The sequence below is a fragment of the Pollicipes pollicipes genome, unplaced genomic scaffold (assembly GCF_011947565.3).
Source record: "Pollicipes pollicipes isolate AB1234 unplaced genomic scaffold, Ppol_2.1 Scaffold_2555;HRSCAF=2994_pilon_pilon_pilon, whole genome shotgun sequence".
Classification (NCBI taxonomy): domain Eukaryota; kingdom Metazoa; phylum Arthropoda; class Thecostraca; order Pollicipedomorpha; family Pollicipedidae; genus Pollicipes; species Pollicipes pollicipes.
In genome coordinates, this window is record NW_023596136.1 from 26701358 (window position 1) to 26722295 (window position 20938).

General features: G+C 49.4%; 1 protein-coding gene and 1 long non-coding RNA gene across 2 annotated transcripts; one reads left to right on the forward strand and one right to left on the reverse strand.

Moving 5' to 3' along the window:
- Positions 1 to 13762: 13762 nt before the first annotated feature.
- Positions 13763 to 14138, reverse strand: LOC119099671 (ninjurin-1-like). Its single transcript, XM_037222738.1, has 2 exons — positions 14016 to 14138; positions 13763 to 13984 (listed from the first exon to the last, which is right to left on the reverse strand). Exons 1-2 carry the CDS (start codon positions 14136 to 14138, stop codon positions 13763 to 13765), a joined length of 345 nt encoding a protein of 114 aa, XP_037078633.1.
- Positions 14139 to 15081: 943 nt separating this feature from the next.
- On the forward strand, positions 15082 to 18873 carry LOC119103271 (uncharacterized). Its single transcript, XR_005094739.1, has 3 exons — positions 15082 to 15193; positions 17977 to 18120; positions 18835 to 18873. It is a non-coding gene; the product is annotated as an uncharacterized LOC119103271 (long non-coding RNA).
- Positions 18874 to 20938: the final 2065 nt, after the last annotated feature.

A 20938-nucleotide genomic window follows, 5' to 3' on the forward strand; every position in this document is an offset into this window, starting at 1 on the left:
GATCTCGGTGAACGATGGCTTTTTACAATTGTGACATAGAGAGTGTAATAATACAACCTATACCAAGACTGACAGTGAACTACGCCGGGACGAACAGACAAAGCTTCCATTGTAATAAAATCGAAGTCTTGGGCTTAAAGACAAGACGAAAAAGTATGTACGTAAGCATCTCTCTCTCTCTCCTCTCTCTCTCGCCCTCTCTCTCTCCTCCTCCTCCTCTCTCTCTCCTCTCTCTCCTCTCCCTCTCTCCTCTCTCCTCTCTTCTCTCTCTCCTCTGCTCTCCTCTCACATCGCTCTCTCTCTCTCTCCCTCTCTCTCTCTCTCTCTCTCTCCTCTCTCTCTCTCTCTTCTCTCTCTCCTCCTCCTTCTCTCTCTCTCTTTCTCTCTCCTCCTCGTCCCTTCTCTCTCCCTCTCCTCTCACTTCTCTCTCCCATCCCTCGCTCCTCTCTCTCTCTCTCTCTCTCACACACACACACGCACACACACACACACACACACACACAAACACACACACACACACACCACACACACACACACACCCACACACACACACACACACACACACACACAACACACACACACACACACACACACACACTCATAATCAAAATGGTTATGTACTAGTGTTCAGGCCTTTTTCGTGGCGTTCTAGCATATTTGCTATTGAGAATAAGGTATTAACTTGTATTGACAGGCTCAGTTATGACGTTAGTATTCAATTTTAGCTCCTATTCGAATATAGCCCTTACTTTCTCGTTCTTTATTCTTTAGTATTCTATTTTGGCTGTCATTCCCGCAATAGCCAGCTTCCTTGTCCAGGTTCTTGTATTACGCGGCACAAAGCATGATTTTGTTTTTGACGCTTGCACTGCCTGCACATCATTGGCTGCGAGCCAGTTGAAGTCTGTTTAATCTGGAAACCGTGCACAAGAACGTCAGACATAAATTACGCGACGATTATATTCTCCTTGGTCTTGAACGCCGCATGGCAAATGCGGTGCAGTATTTGAATGATATCTATATTAACCGCACCGAACGATATTCAGGGCAGCTGTTTCAGTTCAAAACGCCATACAAATGTGGAACACCCACAAATGTCGAATCCTGAAAAAAGTTTCACATTTGAAGATAGTGAAGAAAGCATCAGGTCTGGTTACTCACTTAAACGTTTAGTATGCCTTAAAGTGGAAAATGCTGCTCCAGACAACACAATTTCTCTGTTACGGAAATATGCTCAATACGTCATTGTTTGATTACGGCATCGTACCTTGCAGAGCATTGATTGAGAGCCAAGTCACAGCCGTTACATTTGGAAACTGTGCTCACCAACGCCAGATATCAAAGGCTCAACAATTAATTTTGGAGGCCTTACTCACCACGTGACTAATGAAATGACAACTTGAATGATGCTTGTGTGACCTTGAAATATTCTTTAAAATGCTCCGGACATCTTCGTGGGCGGGCAACTAAGAAACTAGAGGCCTTAGGGGGGGGGGGGGAGGGCTGTAAACTGCACCGAGTGATCCTCAAGATAGTTATTCCGGCTTAAAATCCCGTACAAATGTGTAACACTGCCTTTAAAAGGAATGTTTCACATTTGCAGGTATTAAATCAAGCACTAGACATGATGAAGCAAGCTCACTTATAACTATCGCTATAATTTTAGGTAGAAAGAGTGCTCCAGACACACGACTTCGCTATTTAGTAAACACCTCCCGATAAGTCATTGTTTGATTGCGTCATCGTACTTTGCACAACATTGCTTGAAAGGCAATTGACGGCCGTTTTTTGAAAGTTTTAATCACGAACGCCATGTATAAACGACTCGAACATGATATTTTTCTCGCCATTTATCGCTACATGGGTTTTGGAATGGTAGGATTGAAGAACCTTATGGCCATGTCATGAATGTCAAGGTAACTTTGAAATACTCTCCCAAAACATCCTCCCCATTTTCGCGGGCGTGTAGCTTAAATACTAGAGAAGTTCAAATCTTAAGAAGGGCTGGTCTGCGAACCGCACCGAAATATTTTCAAGATGATTATTTCAGTTTATAACCCAATATAAATGTGTAACACTCACTTTGAGTACTGGTGGAGTAATTTTAGTTGTATATCTGTGTATAAGCCGTTCTCATGCCTAGATGTTTCATGCACTTCGAACGGATGTCGATGCGCTCGCAACCGCATAAGTGTATCAAAAGATTGAAGACAGCCGCATGCCTTCCCCCTCAGGCTTTGCATTCCTCATGTGAATGAGGCAAGAACAATTATTTGCACAGCTTCGCTGCTTACAAGCACGAAACATATCTCTTATGCAAGTAACATTCTTGTGGCGATCAGGCATGACCTCAAAGCTTTTGACCATACGTATCGACGACCACACGATTTCAACAGCAATCTTTGACGTAGGCGATACTGTGAAAACGACAGCCCGGAATATAGAGCAATGCATTAACACTGGTTAAAGGGAATTTTCCACGTTTGAAGATCTGGAAGCAAGCATAAGATATGCAATAAGCCCACTTTTGGCAAAACTCTTGGTATACATTTAGATGGACAATATTACCATAGACAACACAATTTCTCCATTTAATAAATATGCTCCTCAGTATGACATTTTTTGATTGCGTCATCGTGCCTTGCAGAACATCGATTGAGAGCCCATTGACGGCCTTATATTTGGAAATCGTGCTCACAAATGCCAGATATGAACGACTCGACAATTATAACTGTCTTGGTCCTGTTCGCCGCATGGCCAATGGAATGGCGAGATTTAATGACGCTAATCATGGCGCCATGCATGGTAGGTGACCTTGAAATAGTCTGCACGAAATAGTCCGCACATATCGCGAGTGCGTAAGTCGGAAACTAAAGGGGATTTAGGTCTCAAGAAGGACAAGGCTGTGAACGACGCCGAATGATCTTTCAAGATGGCTATTTCAGTTAAAACCCCATACAAATGTGGAACACGTCCGCTTAATGCTGAGCCGGCGGTTGCATTCAAACAATAGGCATCAGTCACACCTAGAAGTTAATGGTGAAGGGTTATATTCTTGTACCATTGAAATGTTGTACGTTGAACATGACTGACCTTCAGTTTACCAGGAGAGGCATGTTCAACGACTATTTAGAATCAAATGTTAACCTATGCTATGAAAATACTCAGCGTCTAGAGCAGAATGCTCAGCTGGCAACATTACAAGTCATCATATATTTGTCGTGATCTTTGGGGTTTTACGACACACTCAGCTGCTGTGGCTAAGTGGCGTCGCCTGCCTCTCCACCCTGGCAGAAAACGGGATATTCCAATGACTGTCTGCTATCTTCGTTTAACCAGTACCTGCTGACAGGGGTGAAGCTCCTTATTCAGTGGGAGGGGGCCCTACTAGAGCTCCAGATTCCCCCACTTCGAGAAAAAAATGCGTCCATTCGGAAGACACCCATTTGCTGGCGTACTTTCGGGGTACATTTCGTCATTTTCGATTGTCCCAGTCCCCTCTTCAACACAAGATAAGCTAGTAGCTGCGTGCTGTTTGCACCGTATCACGTCAGAACCTATGATACGATCGCATGGAAGCTGGCTAGGAAAAACCAGCACCCAAGCTCCAGATTGCAAGAACAGTGCTTGATTTCGTCACATGCAAATTTGGAAGAATATTTTGAAAAAGATTTTGCACTAGAAAACGGTCCTTCCCATTCGCCGAAGCAGTCCAGTTCATTGGAATGTCCCAAGGCACGAATTGCATTAGAGAACAGGTACAAATCAGCCAGCATAAATATCTTCGCTGAGGGTGGGCCCGCCCTGAGCCGACCGGTCCGGCCCGCCCCGGCCTCGCACCAATCTCGGGACCTGCCGGGGCTTGTCCGCCCCTCGTGCCGACAGCGTGGCTGGCGCGGCGGACGAGGACGCGCCGAATACGTCACGCGGCGCGCGGCACGTCCGGCCGCGGGCCGACGCCGCCATCCCATCCGGCCCGCGGCGACGACCAACGGTCCGCTGTCTGGCAGCGCCGGCTGCCAGATCTGGCGACGGACGCCGGACGCGCCACGCGCCCGACAATGCGCCTATCTGACGTCACGCCGACTAGATGAGTGCAAAGCCGTCACTGTGACTCACTCTGCTGGGTCGCGGGGGTTTCGTGGCGAAGCAAACGCGGACTTAAAGGCGGAAAGCGAGGTCTTCTCGTGATGCTCGCCCGGTGCAGGTGTTGAGTGCGAGCGGTCGACGCGTCGTACGATTTGGCAGATTTGACAAAATCGCGCTTGCCAGCCTCCCTCACTCCTTAAAAGTATGATTTTTGGGTAATAAGTAAGCCGGACACAATCTCATATTACACAATTCTGCAACTTTTGCCGAAGCGAATTGTTTCAAATGCCACGAAGCCGAAGCTGAAGTTATCCATTCAAAATGGCACGAAACCGAAGACGAAGCCGAAACCAACCGTGAAAACAGCTCGAGGTCGAAGACCAGCCCAAAGCCATCGGATGAGAACCGCGGCTCCGCGAAGCCGGAGCGGAAGCCGGCTTGGTTCCCATGCTTGCTATCTGTATGTGCTCGCCTTGCTCTCACGGTGGTCTTGGCGTAATAGTCCCATTCTTCTGTGAGAAGGCAGATCATCTGAAATGTGTAATCCAGAGCGCTCGTTCTTAATAGAGTTGACATTATGTAGAGAAACGTGCTCACGATTCACACAGCCCGGGCAACTATTGTTGGTATCTGCCAGCTATAGCTAGTAGATACCAACGGGGTGTGTCCTCGCTTCAAACACCCCGAACAACTATCGATGGTATCTGCCAGCTATAGTTAGAAGATACCAGCTGTAGGGCTGGCATATATGATAATCGGAGCGGAAAAATACACCTGAAAGCTGTCATATCTGAAACATACGGACTGCATTATTGCACAATGAAGGGTACTTAATGTCGTTGCGACATATCTGAAAGTCGTCAGAATACAAAAGAATTCCGTCCTATTTCGTGCAATGACGTGATGCCCAACAAAATGGCACGGCCCATTACCTCACTGCGATCAGCGGCCCGGCTGGGGTCAAGGGTTGGAGGGGGCATCCATGTGGGGTGTTCAATTCCTCAAAGTGGCTGGGATTTATCCATGCATGCCTCAGCAATGGCACTTATAGTAATTGGACGAAAGTTGTTTTTCCTTACGGCTTGGCCTCTTTCTTCTTAAACTTATCCAGGTATGCTAGAGTTCGAACAAAATGGCATCAGACATTTTCCGTGAAAACCGCGTTGAGTTTTATTAGTTTTAGCTGGATTAGTTTTATTGATGACATTTTCACAATTGGTTCAGATGTACTCTCTCAACCAATTTAATCACTTATATGCATGCGGTAAAAAGTAGAAATAGTTACAACGATTTTTGTGAGACATAACACCCACGGAACGCATTGCACCATACGTGCCGCTATATTTCTAGCTTCGGATATGGCATGTGAAATGCCAAATAAAACCACTCCAGATCCAACCTCACGTGCATAAGCCGCTGCCCTGCGGCGTCCCAATAGCTGAACGCATTGGTACTGTGCATTTTACGGCGAGGTGCCTGTACACAGTGGTGTGGCTATTAGGCCCCGTGTCAAAACATTCATGAGTCGAGGTACAAACATAGCCACGCCATCCATTCTTAGCTAACTTGTATCAGGTTAGTGCTCAGTTTGGCGTTCTTTCCAGGCATCAGCATCTTCAAAGTGCGCATACAGCTCCGGTGCCTCAGTGGGATAAGCTCGTTCTATTGGTAGCTGGCTGTGTAGCGAGGGAGCCCCCTTAAGCAGAGCCGTCGGTGTGTTGCCTCGGTTTGGACTGAAGTACGTGCAGCAACCGGTCCTGACCAGCGGCTCGCTGGCATGCTTCGGTTTGTGGAAAGGAAAACTTCAGACATTCGGGCCCGCCGCTCGCCATAACTTTGGAAGTCAAGCGCAGCGTGCTTAGGTTGGTTAATTACTGGCTCTGCAACCAGCACAGTTTCTCTAGCAGGCTCAAGACGTGATCAAATTTCGTATTCCGAAAGTACTCTGTCATCCTAATAAAAAATGTGCCGTCTTTTGTCCAGAGTCCATCTAGCCTCCATCTTAATTTAATCTCATTTTCGTCCAACTCTCGTCTACGCGTAGCTGTTAACACTGCGGTGAAACGTCAAACATTTGCACAATATATTCCAGTCGTTGGTAGATATCGTGGTTTACTAGTTCCTCCTGCTTTTGAAAAGTTGGTTATTTTCCACACAAAAATTCACATGACGACCTTCTTATGTTCCTCAGCACCATGGTGCAGAGGCGCAACCAGTCTTGATAAGGGGGAGGCAGGGTTGTCAGATAGCCCCTAACTGGTGAAAGACCTCATACACAGATATGGTCGAATTTGTTTAGAGGGAGCACGCAATTCATCGTTCTATTTTATTATTAACCTTTTTGAACCGAAACAGGAGCCAAAGGACACCGGAGGGTGCAACTCTGCTTGCATTTGAAGCCAATGACTTGACGGAGCCATGCGTCAAATGATTGCATAGACATTCATTTTTTAATGCTTTGGTAGAATCCTCCTAGATCCATAGCGCCCAGGGGCCTTGTGGGAACTTCTCTGGGTTTTACAGTGATATTGAGGATCGCGTGATCGCGGATTATAGATAAAAATGGGGCAATGAATTTGAATTGACATGGCCAACCCGTATTGTTCTGGGAATGCTCAACCACCGTTCAGAAGCAAGCAGTGAAAAAATATCATAGTTTTGACCACTCGCGCTCGCAAGCATAGAAACAAAAACCCGACGCCATGCGTTGCAGTCTCCGTGGGTCGGGCGACGTCGGCCCATGGCTAACACTCAGCGGCGTTTAGCAAACGGACGAAAATGATGACGTTTCTGAAATACGTTCCTTTGAACGCCATGGGACATCAATTCGCATACTTAGGAGGCAGTGCGGGAGTACATATCACCTGTGCGATGTCTGTATATATAAAAGGAGCGGATTAGCATTCAAAGCACCACGAACCGGTTCTGAAATCTGGTGGTAGAACTGGACAAGTAAAGGTGGAATGCTGATTTCCGTGATGCTGCAATTGTTAATCTGTTCAGAAAACAATCTCAAAGTTACACAGGTGAAAATACGCAATGGCTTAATCTTTGAACGGAACATGTTGAATTTGAAATATTTTTGAAGGCGTCATTTCACGACGGCTGTTGACCGACTGCTGACGGCATCACGCGCCCGAAGCCCGGCGCCCGGGTTTAGCTGCGGCGGACAACACAACGCCAGACCAACAGGGAGCCAACTGTTCAGTACTAACGGCAGCTGACGGACATGAAGGATCTTTTCGACTCAGTGACCCCCGATCGGAGCGAAGGAGTCTCTGACTGTCGTTCGAGGGTTCGGCCCTGCGATCCGGGACCCATTAATACTATCTTCGGCCACCCCTTCCTGCCCTCAGGTCCCATAAATAGGGACATTGATTTCGGCCCCCAATGGCACGAGGGGATCCTGTGAACCCAAAACTGCTTTTTGCTGAGTGCTTCTAATATTTACGCCAAATCTTTGTAAATGCTTCAAATAATTTACAGAAAATGTCCGGTTGCTATTTTATTTTTCCCGCGGTACAACAGCACTTTCCTCTCAATCTTTGCGCTTATGGCACATTGCCTCCAGCTGTTTGCATCTTTGACTGTTCTTCTTAACTTCAAAATGCACACAGATGCATTGTGATCTTTGTGCATTTGTACACTGGGTGACCAAGGTTCATATTCTGCTGCCGTAACCAGTGATCCTAGGTTTCCAGATCCGTTTTGAGGAGCACATCGCACACGTTGAACGGGCAATGACGTTGCTTGGAAGCAATGCCATTATTTTTGACGTCGCGCACGTCAAAAGAGCAATGGCTAGCTTACCGGCCTGCACTTACACATTTTTATCCCGCCAACAACCGATACGAATTTTTTGGTTAGCTGCTTAGGACAAATCATAATGGAATCCCGATCCCCTAAGGCTTGCTTCAGAGTATTTGACAAAAGGATCTGTGTTAAATCACTTTTTCCGAACTAGATGGGCATCGGCACACTATTATAATGCAGTGGCCATGATAGTAAAAAGAGCTTCCCCACAGCAGAGATCCTTGATAAGGCTTGCATTTTACAAAGTGACTCAGACTTCGGGGAAAAGCTACCCGGTCTCAGGCCTCTCAGCAAACTGCGAGAACGTTACAATCGAGCTGTTGTCAGGAGACGAGGTGGCCAAGTGAATGTCGCGTTGTGACATCACTTGGAACGTTGAGGCTTGTCGGCAAAATGGCTTGTTTCGCTGGAATAAGTCTACTGTCGTGTAAGGACTAGGGTCTTTGCAACAAGATTGCCATTATGAAAGACGTGGGTCCCAAGATGTCCATCGCCGCAAGTCAGTAGTGAAGTTTCAATTAAAAACAGGCTCGGTAGTTGAGATAATGTGTGTTTCAGAAGCCACCATATCTTTGCAAGAAAACTACGCTGTAAAACAAAAGCCCGTCGTTATGATCGGCGCTGCAGGCCAAGCCGGTCTCAACGCAGGCTGGCCAGAGACCGTCCAGTTTCAGCGACCTGGCGCGGCCAGACAAGCCGCGCTTGTGATCGACAGTCACTGGTCGTAACGCCTTTAAGTTTCTGGCAACAGCAAGCATTACTTTTTTATCAAAGAACAACACTGCCTCTGCGGGGCAGTGCAACAATATCCTCGATGCCTTTAAACGTAATGCATACTGGTTGGTGTATTTGCTGCAGTGTTGAAATACCGACACTTCTTCATCTGCACATTCGGTGAACATGGGAAATGTAAAATTTTAAGTCACAAAAAGCCGCAAAGGCAGGACGGAAACAAATTGAGCGTTTTCATATACCAGCCATAATTGTTTACGTTTCTTAGGACTGAAGTCAAATTCCGGCAAGGTACAGACGTGAAGCCAACTTTAAAGCGTCTACAAACGTGCCGTCCACAAATCATGAAGGGATCTCAATGCTGCCCGGTCTATAGGCGTTTTACACGTTGGCCGGCAAGCAGTCAGTGTCGCCTTTGCCGTAGCCGTCGGAAATTGAACCATGCAAACCGCATAGTCACATAACTCAGTTCATCGCAACCAATGTGCATCTGAACCATTGACCATTTTGCCATGTGTATCTGTGTGACTCCACTGTGTCAATGTGTATGTGTATCCATGTGTATCTGTGTGACTCCACTGACCAATGTGTATCTGTGTGACTCCACACCCGTCAAATGGTGACAACAAAAGGTGCTCCAGAAAGCCCTCGACAGTTCAGAGTGCGCGTCAGCTGAACCCGCCGCAGGCGTTCGGCTGCCCGGTCCCATCGTCCACGGTGATGCGCTCCATCTTAAGGTTGAGGGTGGTCTTGGCCTTTGGGAGGCTCGTCGGCTTATGGGGGGTGGTTCTTGAGGTTAACCCCAGCATGGAGTTCAGTGGCGACAGGTCGGGCGAGCGAAAGGCCACGTCAAAGCAGTCTAAGCCGGGGTGCATTTTAGCGAAATTATTTTGAATTATTTCAGTGAAGCCCGTGCCTTGTGCAGTGTCATTTTATCCCGCTGGAGCCACTCCTCGTACCCATCGATCCTGCAAAGTCGCCCATGGCCGAGCAGAAAGTTATCAGAGCGGTGGCGGTGAAGCACTGTGAGATGGTGTGGACAAGATACCCGGTCTTTTCCTCAAAGAGACATCTTCTTTTTAGTTATAACTTAACGAATTTGGGATCACTGACGTCTGCCATTGTTTTTGTCACGTTTATGCCACTGAATGCTTATTCGAATGCAGGCGCAGTCTGGATTGTGCGAGAAATACACTTGCCACTGCTGATTAAAACGTGAGTTAACTTTAATCTGGACTACCTTGTATATTTCACACAGGCACAATCTGTTAAGTTCACCCTTCTGTGATATTTTGTGAACCTGCTGCATGGTTAAACAAAAGGCTTCCGGCACGATTGGGAGACCTCACTCAGTGCTTCAAGAATCCGTTCCCACAGGAAGGAAGTCCTTAGCACGTCTACATTCGCACGAATGGGGATCAGAATACATATACACTGCTCTTCCCACCTGATGTAAAAGGACTGCTTTCTCAGCAGGCATGGGGCATACGGAATTGTAATGCAGCATTATTGGGGCAGTCATTAGTTTTCTAAAGTTTTCTCCGAACTTTTTGATTGGATGCATTTCTGGGACGAGCACCCACGCCAAGCGGTGCTCTTTCGGTGAGCCCTGACCCAATCGTAAAATTCCGGGTCAGTGGCAGAACTTCACGGCGAAAGGTTAACGTGCCGCAATGCTCAGCACGGTCTGTCCTGCCCTCTGACACTGCGTGACCCTTAGCGCAGCCACCAGCCGCAGGCTATCCCAGCCGGACACCAGCAGCCAAGTCAAAGGCGACTCGAACCCACCCCGCCAGTGCCGGAAGGCAGGCGCTCTAACCAGCTGGATTATCGGGACGGATTAAACGCATTGCGGACGGGACGATTAAAAAAAGAACAGCTTGGCGGTGTATCTTCCACCCGGCTGTACCACAAAAAGCGTGTCGACAAATGGCATCAACACAAGTTATTCGGTGTGTTCCAATGTGAAAGGAGTCTTGCAGTGGTGTTGGACTTTGTCAAGAAATCTGGCCATGAGCACAGCTTCAAAACGTCGGTTTTTCTCAATATAACCGATGAGTTTTGATATCGTCGAACCGCAATCTCCTGACCTTGTGAATGACGACTATTTTCAGCACGTGAATTCCCAACTCAATACTCCGAAACACCGACATTCAACGCTTTTTTGGTATATCGACTTGCGATACGTGTCAAAGCGTTTGGTCACGCCTCTTTTTAAGACGACCACTGACGACACATTCAGTCATCAGTCTTTGGTTACTCTGTCCTTCCAGTTATCGACATGCTCTTCAGGGATAGCACGCAACATTCTTCAACTAACGCACTTTTTGCAAGCCTGCATCATTGCCCTCGAATTGGAGTGCACCTAAGAATTCCATGAGACGATTCAGCATCTACCACATGTCTTGCACACACTCTGGGCACTTTACATATCTGTCGTGCAACGGATTTGGTGTGTTTTCAGTTCGCGTAACCATTTCAAAACAGTCACCGTACACTGCGCTACGGAATTCTTTGGCGCACTTGCGTTGAATCATTGTCTCACGTTGGCCGTTGTTTTTGCGGTAAATTCAAAGAGGAGTAAAACACATGGCGTAAAAACGTTTCTCAGGATTTTAAAACCTTTTTTCAGTGTGCGCCTTTTTAGAATATCCGTCGTCACTGCACATGCATGGCCCCTGCCTGCATGAAAATGTGTCCTCTTTGGCATCAACCGTCTGGGGAGAGCTTCCTCCACCGTACACTATCGTGGCATCTGTCGGCGGGCGAGCTGGGGTGCCTTGGAAACATCTGGCAAAAAGCAGACGCTACCATGGCGTGGAAGGTGAGGAAGCTGTGCCAACTCCGAGATAAACCCTGGCACTGGTTTGTGGATCTTGGACTCAGCCCTGGCTATGACTGTAATGTAGGCATGGGCGCTGACACAAGAAGGACGGGGACAGACCCCCTAACTTTGCAGGATCCAACGTTTTGCCAGGGTGTTTGATAAAGAGAAGCGCACATTAAATGTGAGTGTGATGCTCTGGTCCAATTTTGCCCCGTGGATAAGCTCCGTTTAGGATCCGATCAAGAGGACTTTCAGGCGGTGTTGGTCAATTGCTAACGGTTCTGGAGATAAGATGCTCTAAAGAGCTTAATAACTTTCTCCCATTCCCACTATCCATGATATCTTAGCGATTGCTCCCAAATCAGCTGTCTCACTCATTACAAAGGTATGCGATTATGGTATGTTCAACAAGGTATTTAGTTGTTGAGCTATTCAGGTATTACGTAACTTGTGTGCGTATGTGAGGAGCATCTTGCATATAGGTTAGACAACAGTCATAGTCTTATCCCTCTGGAATTTGTGTTTTTGTGGTAATTTTTCTGACTAAACGGCAGAACAATTTGTGATTCAGTACGATGTTTTGGACTGCATGATTTAGCTCGGTGGATCTCCCGGAGCCCAGCATCACGGTAACACAGCCCTGTTGAGTTGTCTTTCTGTAAGGTTCACAGCGTAAGGCTCACAGATTCCAGTAGACGACCATGTCCCTACCCTTAAATCTCCGAGGCCCAGCGGGGACCTGCTAAACAGCTTTTGCAGGATCCATGATCTAGCTGGAAATTTCGTTTTAATATGCAATGAGACCCAAACCCAAGTGCAGTGATGGTCGAATTAACTCTGTGAACTGTTACTCAAAGAACTAAAACAGATCAACTGTAACTCAAGGAAGTCAAGGCTGCCCAGAAAAGCCGAATGACGAGTCCCAGTACGTTTATCCTCGAGCACTGCTTGTGAAAGCCTTGTACCAGTGGACACTGGACACGCGTTAGTAAGATACCAGCGGCAGTGAATGGTGTTTGCTGTCAAGTGACTCAGCCATGCGTTTATTTTTCCGGTGTGCTGCAACTCCCTTCGCGCCAATCTTCTTCTCAGTGATTATGATGCAACGGATGATCGTAATAGTCTGACTAGTCTTTGGCGCATTTAGCGACATGCGTATTACCGATTGTCATTTCTTGACGAATGCCATTACCATCCGATTCACGGATATTCATGCCTAAACGTCTGCACGGGATGCCACCATGAGAACCAGTACGAAACGCTGGAGGCACCAATGAACCTTTTGGAGCCATTATATATTGCAACATCCAATTGCACAAACATAACAAAATGACATAACAAGACAAACACAACAAGGTCATGACGCCATCGTTTCATCCATCTGAAAATACGCGGGATTTAGCCCACTGTAGTCCAAACTGATCTTCATTTCAAGTTTCATTATCCGAACGCGCCGAGTCAGCAATCAATCCGACCCAATCCGAGTCAGCAATCATCTCGTGACACATCGCTGACGCCACCCCCGCCCTGGCGCGTGGCGGCGATGTCAGCTTCTCCGCCGCATCCCGCCGCGAGCACACTCGCTGCGCACGTCCAAATGGCGCAGTTGGAGCCAGCCGGGTCGGCGGACTTCGCCGGCGCGCTTCGAGAGGCTTCGGCGGCGCGGACCGGCGGCCCGGCGCTCAGCGACCCGCGGGGACGGTCCGGACTCCTGTTCGGCAAATGGAACTTTCCGGCAGACGCGCCGCAGCGGCCGCTTGTCTGTGACGTCACAACCGAAACGCCGGATCCGGGCCTCGTTGCATCATGGGCCCGCTGCGGTCCGTCCAGGCGGCCCGAGATCAATGCCGCGAAAGTAGCCCGCCCGGCACCAGGTCGCTCGGCCCTTTTGGGTCATACGCCGCCAGGGCGGTGTGTCGGCGGTCGGCGGAGCACGGCCGCTGCCGGTGCCGTCAGGGTGTCATCAGCTAAAATCCCGCGTGTCTCGCTCCCGGCTCCGTGACTCAGCCGACGTAATGCGTTTGCGCTGTGCCAGTGCCCCCCCATCCGAATGACGCAGTGACAGCGGCAGGGTTACACCCCACGGGCACCTCTCTCTCTGACGGGGGCTGCGCCCGTAGTGACGTCACAGCGCAAAGCGGCACACGTGACGCACGTCTAGTCTACCCACCCACGCTCTACACAGCTGCCTGTCATACGCGTCCGTCCGGGGCGGGAGATCATCACCACGGCAACGACCGGCCCAGAGGTGAGATGACGGTCGGATGACCGTCATCCGGCCGGATGACCGACCGATGACCGTCATCCGACGACCGGCTCCGCCGAGTCGATAGCGTCACGCGGAAAGTTCGGCAGGGTCTCCACCTCGTTCACGGAGAGCACCTCAGTCACGCCGGGCACCTCCGCCATGAACGACGTGATCAGCACGTTGAAGGTGGTGAGGAAGACGGAGGCGATCATGCAGATGTTGTTGAGGGTCTCGGCCCTGCGGAAGTGGTCGGGTCGGTTGATGTTGTAGCGCATCTTCACCAGCAGGGCACACGGCTATCATGACCTGCACGATCAGACTCAGCGAGATGAAGACCATGCAGGCGACGTAGAAGGGCGAGTTCGAGTCACCCGTTTTGAGCAGCGTGCGCAGCTGGTCGGCGTTGGCCGACAGCAGCGCCACGTCCATGAAGCCCTGCGCCACCGACTTCTTGGTGCTGTACACGTCCGGGTCGAGCCGCGGCAATCGGTCGCGTGTCGGCCACTTCCTTCCACTTCTTGCGCGGACGCCGGGGCGCCGCCGGCCTGCCCGGCCCCAGGTCCGGGTCAAACGTCTCCACCTCGGACGGGTCGGCCCCGTTGGAGCGCAGGAAGTCCTCGCGGGGCATGGCTGGACCTCACGACGGCCGCTGAAACGGCAGATTCGTCGACAGGTTCAGGCAAGTCGCGAACTTCAAGGCGTTTGCGGCCCGTCTACTGGCGGTAGTGCTCGCGCACGGGTCGGAGGGTCAAACCGAGGACGGTTTTCCTATTTCAACACCCAAATTGCGATTATCGGCGACAACACCGAGCGACGTGCTCGCTATGGCTGGCACGTGAGCTCTGACTTCACATTTGAACAGGACCTCGCCATATAAGCGGGTACTCCCCAAACGCCTCCACAGTCCACAGACACGTGTTGCTTTCTGAAACAACGGACAAAGACTTACCGCTATTGCACAACGAGGACGAGATGCGAAGCACGATGACGTCACCAGGCCCGGGTGAAGCTCCAAGTAGGAGCCGCCAACTTACGTCGTCAGCGAGAGGACGCTCCGATGTGGCTCGAAGCACCGCCAGCAACCACGGGATCCAGCTACACGCCGAGCCGGGCGCGCCGCACCAGGCGCGTGATTCACAGATGGCGCCTGCCCCCAGGCACCGATTCCGGTCCGCTGGAATGTATGCAGGCTGGCCAACCCGCCGTCCAGCGACCTTGGCTCGAGGGGTAGTGATGCTCCTGACATCTAACAAAAATATTTAACACTAGAGTTTGAAAAACTGCTCGCTACGCAACGCACGCGGGCAGCTCGCCAAACAGCTGACCCATGAACTGCACGCACCGCACGTAAACAAAGATCGCTGTGCGCAAATTGTGTGTCGAATTTCATGAGCCGCGCGGAGCCGTCCCGGTTGGTGGCGGCCGCTTCTGTCGATTCACTCCCTGACTCGTCGCGCGCTGCCGCTGCGAGGACTGGGTTCAAGGTTAGTGGAGGCACACCCTTCGTTTTGTGTTAATTCTTGTATTTCAATAGGTTATCTGAATCCGCAAACGCAAAAGTCGAGAGGCCGCAGGCAAAGACGGGAAGGAGTGGGAGCCACCAGCCTGCGCTAATTGTCAGGTCGAGGTACACATACAGGTAGATAGGTGGACCAATTTGGGTAGGAAAGGTCGGATGTGCTGAGCAAACATAGTTTAGTACAGAAGCTGCTTTGGCACCATTGCAGGCTGCCACTTTGCTATGATGAGGGTATATGACCTTTCATAAAAGGAAAGAAACAATCCTTTTCTAAGAAGGATACAAGGATTTACAATAAAGGACCTAAATGTGATTGCCTATGATTTTTCTCCTAAGGCCAACAAATTTATAACCCCAAATATGACGTGAAACCCAAGAGTCCCACTTAATTGCCTAAATATTGCCTACATATTTTATGCTCTTGCTGTGATTGTAATATTTTATACTAAGACACTGGCATGAACAAATATCTGTGCTGCTGGCCTACAAAGCTATCCATATGATCCATGCATATGGCTTCACACATAATTACCACAGCATCTCAGGAAATTTTGCACATGTTTTGCCTGCATCAGACATGTCAGGTAATGCTAGGTAGCCTGCACATGCAGTAGCAGTTTTAGCTGTAACTTTCTGTGTCTTAATTAGATAACTGTTTTGTAGCCCCTGTGCACAAGAAGGTTGCTAATCATACCCTGCTGGAAAGCAGGTACCTATCAGCAATCTATCCACCTGTGGTATGATACCTGTGATGTCTGTGGTCAGAACAGGCAGCATGTCATCACATATACCATTTTGATGATCAAGATGCAGCTGCAGCCCATTTCCCAGACATTTCAGCAAATAAGGTTAATCCTGTTCTGTCAACAAGAGGAACATGGGTATTCATCTATATCATACAGATCATTAAAAGCTCTAGCACTGGCTAGCTAGATGCTCTGTAGCAAGATAGTATGAAGGAGGATGTTATCTTATTGGCATCATTTGCTTGACTGGTGTAATGCATTGACATCCTTACTCCAGCCACACATACATTCATTCAATAAATGCTAAAAATTATCCTGCATCTGCACCAAGCTTCACCAGAATCATACACATATTTTAATGACATACACACAATGTTTTGCCTCATCTTGAAAGCACATCAGAAATACCAGGTTTGTTCTTGCTGTGTGCTCTTTTGCAGACCTATAATATCTTAAGGGCTGGATATATCATAACAGCAACTTCAATTTTCTTGCAAAATGTAGATAGCATTCTTAAATGCTGGTGTTTGGCAGATAATTGCATCATATATGCCCTAAAAGCATTTTTTAAAGAAATTCTCTTGCATTCAGCAATAGTGTGCAAAACTGATCTCCATGATTTTGCAGTGACATGAACTTGTTTTGACATTATTTATAAATGATGATAGGCATGAATTCATGTTCCAACTATGTAGACAAATGTTGATTTGCATAGTTAAGAAGATGACTGATTGGTAGCAATTACAGTAAGCTCTTGCAGAATGTAAGAGATAAAGCATAGCATGCAGCATTTCAGGGAACTAGGACAAGGGGCTAGAACTAGGGATAGGACTTAGTGTCAAATGTGTCATGGATCATCATAGGACTTGCATGCAGTACAACAGAGCTATAATGTGATAAAGCTTCCCTTTGTTTGATGATCTGTTGGTTGGGATATGACTGACACACATATACCCAGATCTAACCTGTTAAAGGTCCTAGATCCTGAAGAAAGTTTTAATGACAAGATAGAAATACTACATCTTGGGATCACAGGGTGGATTATGGATCCTAAGGAACTGTTTTTGGAAGATACAGTTGCAGGCAAAAATATAGATATTTTTTAAAGTTTTATTTTTGTCAGAGTAATACCTCATATAATAATGTGAATGGCCAGTCATCATGTAGAATGCTCCCCTGACCTCTAATACTGGCATGAAATGCTGTATGCAAAGAGGCAGGCAGGTGAATGCCTGTTATCTGACCTACCATCTGTCTCCAGCCATGACGGAGAGGGTCCCAGTGTGTGAGCTGTCCCCTTCTCCAACCACAGACTGAAACTGGTGTCTGACCTACCACCTGTCTCCAGCCATGACAGAGAGGGTCCCAGTGTGTGAGCTGTCCCCTTCCTCAGCCATGGACTGAGGCTGTTGTCTGACCTACCACCTGTCTCCAGCCATGATGGAGAGGGTCCCAGTGTCTGAGCTATCCCCTTCTTCAGCCACAGACTGAGGCTGTTGCCTGACCTACCACCTGTCTCCAGCCATGATGGAGAGGGTCCCAGTGTGTGAGCTGTCCCCTTCTCCAACCAGAGACTGAGGCTGTTGTCTGACCTACCACCTGTCTTCAGCCATGATGGAGAGGGTCCCAGTGTGTGAGCTGTCCCCTTCTCCAACCACAGACTGAGGCTGTTGTCTGACCTACCACCTGTCTCCAGCCATGATGGAGAGGGTCCCAGTGTGTGAGCTGTCCCCTTCTCCAACCACAGACTGAGGCTGTTGTCTGACCTACCACCTGTCTCCAGCCATGATGGAGAGGGTCCCAGTGTGTGAGCTGTCCCCTTCTCCAACCACAGACTGAGGCTGTTGTCTGACCTACCACCTGTCTCCAGCCATGATGGAGAGGGTCCCAGTGTGTGAGCTGTCCCCTTCTCCAACCACGGACTGAGGCTGTTGTCTGACCTACCACCTGTCTTCAGCCACAATGGAGAGGGTCCCATTGTGTGAGCCATCCCCTTCTTCAGCCACAGACCGAGGATCCCATCAGCTGACCTGGTGGGGGCAGGGAGCCAGGTCTGCCTCTATGAAGAAGTCAGCCTCCTCACCCCCAGTCAGCGTGCGTTTCCTCAACAACAGCTGCAGCGACCCAGATGGCTCTGGAGATGAAGGTCAGTAGGTCACCATGACCAAGGGCAGGTGATAAAGACTAGATGACTCTGATTGATGTAGATCATTGACAAGGCAAGGCTCTGTGGCATTTACTTCTCATTCACATTCCATAATCTTTGCCAAGTGAGGTTGCTGAGTAGACTTTAAGAAACAATTGAGTCACCTAGAAGGTTCCAATAGAAAGTTGGTTGCATGTAAGGCCTGTTGCACCCCAAGAAGTTCATCCATTCAGAATGCTTGGGCTGTTAAAAAAATCAAGACTTGATTTGCTTGCCACGTTTGATCGACAGGTGAAACAAATAGACGTTGGTTTCATTTTGCGAGATTCCATACAGCAATTATTTGAGTACTCTTTAGGAACATAATAAACTATGTATGATCCTCAATTTTTGCTTTACACTGTTGCAGCCAACAGCATTTGTTTGAGCACTGCTGACGGAAAGTGCACCTGAGTGGTTCGCGTCCTTCCACTCTCCTCTTCTGACAATAGTGGATACAACTCCCAAATGCAGCCCAGATTCTATCACAAGTGGCAGAAAAGCATATACACCATGTAGAGAGGAGCATTATTAGTTAGCAATACCTGCAGTGGTGATACCAGCTTCAATTATAACAGCTATCGCCTAACGGTAGGCGCTTGGCATCGCTCGTGCACGTGGCGTTCCAAAAATGTTGTCAATACTGAGCTAACAACTCTGTGATGTCGCCTGCAGCAGGCCAACTGGAGCTGCAAATGGGTAAGCCTGTTTCTGCTAAATGTTACGCTTTTGGGCCCCCATGTCGCGTTCGCGTCAGTAGGCTGTTTTCTTAGCCTGGTTATCTGCCGTCCTTGTGTACAGCATGTAAAGTGTGTTATATTGGACTTTGTGGCTTCAGTTTTGCTTGGCTGGAATCGCGGTGTTTTCTCTGATGTGTGTATGTGTGTGGTGGCTTTATTTATGGTTATAATTTCAGTCTTGTTTGCTGGGCATTATGTTTTCTGGCGTATTCTGTCGATATATCGCTGCTTACGTTTCCAGGGCATTTGTATGGAACGCTGTCAAAGTGTATGTATTTGTATGAAACATTGAAACACGTCGATATCCCTTGCTTACATACCTATGTGGGCAGCTGTATGAAGCATTGCTTGGATATGGTACTGTTCTCTCAATTGCCAAGGAATGTAAACACACATTATTTTCGGTGATGCTGTTATCATTAATTTTAAGTATAAATTATAATTTGGGTTAAGGAACAGAATCTGATTCACTCACATTACGTTTCATCTCCATGGCTGCCTTGCATGGCAGCCGCTTTTTGACCTTTGTAACTTGCGAGGTCGGAAGCATGACGTTCTTGTAAGAAAGGCTCGCCAAATGACGCTCAGTAGACCAGGGACGGTGGGTTTGTTTGCCGGGGGTCGTTGAGTGAACTCCGTTTTAAGATCCATCATTGCAGACTGGCTGCAAGCTATGCGATGCAGTATCGGCCAAAAGCTGTCCATTGTCCTTTTCTGTTGTTTTTGTTTTTGTTTATCGTACCAGAACCCTGGCTTATCTGCGACACCTTAATGTGCAACGGACGAACAAATTATCACTGTGCAGTGGCTGTCACATTATTCCTTTTATGGCGCTCTTATGCTTCTGACATAATGTGTAGTGTCTGTCTGACCGCTGAGGAGTATTTGTGGCGGAGACTGTCAACCTACTAGTGTTACATGAGGTGCTTTCGTGCTGTGATGTGCGTTCCGTCAGTTCTTGCCCGTCGCTCATGTTTGTTCGTCGAAGCTCACCCTCTGTTGACGCCTCTGCATATATCATATATATATATATATATATATATATATATATATATATATATATATATATATATATATGGGTGTGAGCGTGTGCGTGCGTGCGTGCGTGCGTGCCTGCGTGCCTGCGTGCCTGCGTGCCTGCGTACGTGCGTACGTGTGTGCGTGAGTGCCTTCGTAAGTGCCTTCGTAAGTGCGTACGCGCGTTTGGGACTTTATGACGCACTCGGTTGCTGGGGGTATCTGGCGTCGCCTGTCTGTCGCCCGGGCATGAAGGGCAGTGCAGCACAGCGCCTCGCCCGAGCTCCGGCGCCATGCTCCTCTGCATGCGGTCGGTGACCGCGCTCCGCGCCGCCCTCATTCGTGGCTGGCGCTGTCGCTCTGCTGCTATGTGACGCGGCCTGACCGGCGGCTGACGGCCTGTCGCGGCCCGGCGGCCCCGCTCGCTCTGCCTGCGTGCGCGGGCCCGCCGTGCGCGCCCGCCGGCGTCCTGCCCGTGCCGCCGCCACGCCGTCGCCAGCGCGCCGCTGGCGGACGCGAGAGCTTGCCGCTTGCGCGACCGTTCCATGTCACGCGTCGCCACGGTGGTGGTCAGCGACGTCGGCGAGCGTCTCGGCCGTGCGCGGAGACGGAAGAACCGACGGGACGTTAAGACGGGGCCGGGCCCTCGCGCGCGCCCCGCGCCGCGGTCGCTCGAGCACATGTGTATATGGTCGCTGCTCAGCGCGCTGCCGGCGTCCGGCGCTGTTTCAAGACCTGTGCTCGTCGCTGACGGGCCGGCCGGCGCCGCCCGCCGGGCCGCCAGCAAGGTAACCTCGCTATTGATCGGTGCGCAGTCGACAACACCTTGTCATCTTGTCATGGACGTCTGCGGACGTCCGGCCGCGGAGGAGCGGACCGGTGACCCCGCGGCGATCCCGCGACGGCCGCGCGATGGCCGCGCGACAGCCCGCGACGGCCCCGCGGCGGTCCCGCAGCGGCTCCACGACCACCTCGCGACCACCCCGTGACCACCCTGCGACCACCCCGTCCAACCCCTACCA

Coding starts and splice junctions, on each gene's coding strand:
- LOC119099671 (XM_037222738.1), bottom strand. CDS start 14,138: ATGGACGTGGCGCTGCTGTCGGCCAACGCCGACCAGCTGCGCACGCTG. Junction 13,985..14,015: donor CGCTGAGTCTGATCGTGCAG/GTCATGATAGCC, acceptor CTGCTGGTGAAG/ATGCGCTACAACATCAACCG.